Below are 4809 nucleotides of genomic sequence, written 5' to 3'. Positions count from 1 at the left end.
GTCTCAAAATCATCAGATTTCAAACATGAATCTCCTACTGCAAACCCACTCAAAACCGAACTATGCCAACCGAAATCTTGGCTTCCGACAGTCTGTATATCGACTATGTCTGATCGGCGGCGGTTTGAAAATCTTGATACCGACAGAGGTCGGTTCGACAGTGGTTTGGGGAAAAATAGATTGGTTTAGTACCGAATCCAGCCCTAGGTTTAATGGTCGATGAGAATTGACAAGAGGAGAGATGAAGGAGAGACAGAACGCAGAAAAAAAGAGGAGGATAAGGTTTGGTCGTGTGGCATGGTGGACCTAATTTCATCTTCAGTTTTTAATATTAATTTATTTAAATATAAAACAATGAAAAATAAAATGGGCCCTCTAAATTGAGATATAGGTGTCAGGTGTGTGAAGTTGTGAATGTAGAAAAAGGATTATGGGGCCCTATTTTATATTATTTATAATTTTTAATATTTATTATTATATACATAAAACATGTAAAAAAAAAAATTTGGGGCCTTGTGCTGTTGCTCTTGTTGCACATGTTGAGAGCCGGCCCTGGATCTAGTATTGCATTTTGTTTGTGCATCATTCGTGGGAAATTGGGAATGCAGCATATTATTTCTTTCTTTAACAGCCATGGTAATTAGATGGAAGTGCATGAAAATCTTTATCACTCCACATTACATGTCTACATATAGTTTTCCATGTTCTTGATGTGATCATTTTTTTTATAATCAATCTGGATTCAACTCAATTGAACAATGTGATATTCCTCTTTGAAAGAAAACAAAAAATTGAACAATGTGATATTGGAGGTAATTAAAAGAATGAACTATTAACAAATAAAGTCCATAAGTCTATGGTTTGGAATGCAAGTTTATAATAATGGCCTCAATAAGAATCTGAATTTTGTTAAAAGCTTAACATTAATTGTTAACTTTCATTTAAGTATTTAACTTATAATTGGTGATGTACCTGATTCAAAAAGATATTTGGCTTCCATCAAAAGTAACAACTCTCATTAATATACACTAACATTTCAAATATGAAATTGGTTAAAAGTTGTCATGCATCCTCCACGTCTTTTTCACAAAGGTGAGTTTTGAAAGATTGCTTTGGTAAAATCTCCTACATGCCAAACGAAGACTAGCTCATTCTGATAATCTTGTAATATTGTCTGAAAACTTTGTCATTCAGGCAACTTAATTTATAATGTGGTTCAATAATTGAACTATTATGCTGTTAATTCTAAAACAACAATCACAAAAATTTAACTCTTCATTAAACATGAAAGATGGTTAATGTAGATATTACCAAGTTGATCATGCAGGTGGAGGTCTGAATCCGTTTTCATCATAATCATACATCATCCTCAACGATTATAATGGAGCTCACTAAAATGAGGAAGATGTAGTTGGCAAATGAATAATTGAGATGAGCAATTTGACCCTACGCAAAAGATAACCCCCCCACTAAACAAAGAATATGATTCCCTCTTTTAATTGAGCACACACCAAAGAGCAAAGGATCCACGTGGCAAAGGGTGATCAAGTCCCTCTAACGCAATTTGAACCAGCGTGAGAAATTCGAATCATGTTGCCACACATGGCTGTCTCTTTCTTTAAACGTTAAACGACGCAGCTTTATGTTCGAAACGACGGCGTTTGGGTGGTTTCCTCTTAGAGAATAGGGGAAGACTCAGCCTCTGCCAGCCACTTGACGCTTTAACGCTTTGTTTGACCTCCTCCTCTGTAACCTGCAGCCTTCAATTCTGCTCTCTTGTGCTCCTCCTCCATTTTTCAGGTATGTCCAAGCTTTGTTCTTTTATGCTCTCTCATTTCTTCATTTGTTAAAGGTTTTATTTGTTTGATTTCCTTCATATAGTGTTTGCAATTTTTTTCTTCTTTTTCTGGGTTGAGTTCTTATGAATTTTTAGTCGAATCTGTGAGTTTTACTTTCTGGGTATTTGTCAATTCTCTCTGTAACCTCTCTTGTTGATGAAAGTTTGGTTCTTTATTATCAGTTTCTGTGGTTTACTGTGGCAATTTGTCTTCTTGTTTTATGAACTGGGTCCAATGCTTGGTTTGTGTTTTTGGGAATTTGAGTATTGTTGATTGGTGATTTTATTGGGTTGCTTCCTGGGTTTAAATTCTTTCGGTTTCAATGTTTCTTTTGCCTGTAGATTCCTTGCTTCTCTTCTTTCCCAGAGGGCACTTTTCATCTGTTTATACTTGAGATTCCATGCAACTCTCTTGATTGGAAACATTGAAGAAAAGGTACACACTGCGAGGTTGATGTCACAGTTTTGATATTGGTTGTCAGTTTTGTCCTGATTTGAGATGGTTTCGACTGATAATGGAAACCAAAAAGAGGAAATTGAAGGCTCTAATGGTGGTGGAGTGAAGGCTCCAGTTCCCTTGGACAACCTTTCTGTCTCTAGTAGGAATTTGTTAAGCGATGAAAAGCCTCAGAGGAGGTTTCATGATGTTATTTCTGATAGGGTAAGGTTCCTGAAATTTGGCTCTGCATCTGCCAGATTTAAGCGGTTAGCTATGGATAGAGATGAGATTTCACGCTCGGTGGCTTCGCCAAGGGGACATGGTTTCAGAGAAAGGATCAGTGGGGTCTTTTCCAAGAAAATTGATTGGCCTTCGCTCATGAAAATGAGCAAAGAGTGGATTAGAGAACCAATGAACATGGCTCTTTTTCTGTGGATTGCCTGTGTTGCTGTTTCTGGTGCAATTTTGTTTCTTGTCATGACTGGAATGTTGAACCATGCACTACCAAAGAAGTCCCAGAGAGATGCATGGTTCGAGGTGAATAATCAAATTCTCAATGCACTTTTTACTCTTATGTGTTTGTACCAGCATCCAAAGCGATTTTACCACCTTGTACTTCTGTGTAGATGGAAACCAGAAGACATTTCTAGACTCAGAAAGATTTACTGTAAAAATGGGACTTATAAGCCACATGAATGGGCACACATGATGGTTGTTGTTGTTCTGCTCCATGTGAATTGCTTTGCGCAATATGCGCTTTGTGGTTTAAACTTGGGTTACAAAAGATCTGAACGACCAGCCATAGGAGTTGGAATATGTGTATCTGTTGCAATTGGTGCACCTGCAATTGCTGGTATATACAACATTGTCAGTCCCCTTGGGAAGGATTATGACATGGATGAGGAAGCGCAGCTTCAGTTTACCGCTGATGAAGCAGCTGAAAAGTTGAGGTTAAAGCGATTAGTGAGAAGGTATTCTTTTGCATCCAGGGATGAACATCGAATCATTGAGGCTGCCCCAAAATGGACTGGAGGTATACTGGATATTTGGGATGACATTTCTCTTGCATATGTCTCACTGTTCTGTAGCTTTTGTGTATTTGGGTGGAATATGGACAGACTTGGGTTCGGGAACATGTATGTTCATATTCTGACATTTATTCTGTTTTGCGTGGCTCCTTTCTGGATCTTTAACTTGGCTGCTGTTAATATTGACAATGAGACTGTTCGGGAGTCTCTTGCAGTAACTGGCATTATTCTCTGTGTTTTTGGTTTGCTCTATGGTGGCTTTTGGAGGATCCAAATGAGAAAGAGATTTAACTTGCCTTCTTATAACTTCTGTTTTGGTGAACCGGCAGTGTCTGATTGCGCATTGTGGCTTTTCTGTTGTTGGTGTTCTCTTGCTCAGGAAGTGAGGACGGGGAATTCCTATGACATTGTAGAAGATAAGTTTTGTAAAAAAGAAACAGATATTGGGAGCCAGCTACCAATGTCACCCTTGCCCCGTGAAGATGGAGTGGGTCAACTTCGGTCTGGTCCAAGTTCGCCTTTGGGGAACTACTCAAGCCCAACTAAGACCGGCATGGTTGGTTCTCCAAGTCCTAGCAGATTTTCAAAGGGACTGTATAGTCCAGATAGGGCGCTTTCTTCGGTGAAAGAAGAATCTCATCCAACAGGTAAGGATGAAACTATGACCGCACCTGCACCCTCGGTGATACAAAGAGAAGCCATATAGCACCACAAACTAGGCATAAGATTTATATAGCATTATGATTTGTATATGAATTCCTGTAGATTTGTTTGTAAAACTTCCACCAATCTTTTGTGTTTTGAGCTGCATCCTTGTTTTTTCTTTTGAAATGTTTCATCAATAGTTAACACAGGATAATTTATAGTTAGTTAGTTACATAGTACTTTATTCGTGAAGAAATTATCTGCTTAGATATTCCTACACGAACAATCTTTTCTGTTCGGAGTGATATGGTTGTTCATTTTCCTTTTGTTGTTCTAATTTGACTAGAACTGTGGTTAAGTTACCTGCGTTTGACCCAGCAATCTTTCTGTACTGACACTGAGCAATACTATTGCATTTGACTTAAAAGTCAAGAATTAGTTTGCCTGCCTAGAGATTTGAAACTTTTGCTTTGTTTCTGTTGGGTTAGCAATGAAGTATATGAGAATAACTCAAGTGAATGACAAGTAATACAGTAGTCAAAGACAGCTGACATGTTGATGCAAAAGATCAGTAGCTTCTGTTCTTGTTTTCCATTGGCGATAAAAGGACAAGATATAGAGGGTTAATCGTAGAAGCAGGCAGATTGAAAAGCTTAGAAGTTCTTATTCAGATGTGCACACTGCTGATGAATTCAGGAAGGATACTAACTGCAAAAGACAATTCTTTTGTGAAGCAGAGTCTGGAGGCGTTGTGAAATATTTTCTGCACTGTTTACCACCCTGCTTGGTGTGGTAAATTGTTCCTTTTTACCCTTCTTTCCCTATTGTGAATTTTTTGTTTCTTTTTTTCCGGTTTTTTT

The 4809-nt window shown here is 38.1% G+C and overlaps 1 protein-coding gene across 2 annotated transcripts; it reads left to right on the top strand.

The window, feature by feature from the left end:
• The first annotated feature begins 1571 nt into the window (after positions 1–1571).
• LOC112174704 lies at positions 1572–4246 on the top strand. Of its 2 annotated transcripts, none has more exons than XM_024312738.2 (2): positions 1572–1800; positions 2180–4246. In XM_024312738.2, the coding sequence occupies exon 2, from the start codon at positions 2337–2339 to the stop codon at positions 4008–4010; it is 1674 nt and encodes a 557-aa protein (XP_024168506.1). In that variant the 5' UTR covers positions 1572–1800; positions 2180–2336; the 3' UTR covers positions 4011–4246. The 2 variants fall into 2 exon arrangements, with proteins under 2 accessions (XP_024168506.1, XP_024169140.1); XM_024313372.2 differs by lacking the exon at positions 1572–1800 and having other exon boundaries at positions 2675–2813; positions 2903–4246.
• The last annotated feature ends 563 nt before the right edge of the window (positions 4247–4809 follow it).

The sequence above is a fragment of the Rosa chinensis genome, chromosome 1 (genome assembly GCF_002994745.2).
Source record: "Rosa chinensis cultivar Old Blush chromosome 1, RchiOBHm-V2, whole genome shotgun sequence".
In the NCBI taxonomy this organism is placed as follows: Eukaryota; Viridiplantae; Streptophyta; class Magnoliopsida; order Rosales; family Rosaceae; genus Rosa; species Rosa chinensis.
The sequence above is the reverse complement of the archived record's forward strand: the minus strand, read 5'-3'. Positions and strand labels throughout refer to the sequence as shown.

Bases quoted from the DNA above. Each gene is read 5' to 3' on its own strand.
- LOC112174704 (XM_024312738.2), top strand. From the start codon at position 2,337: ATGGTTTCGACTGATAATGGAAACCAAAAAGAGGAAATTGAAGGCTCT.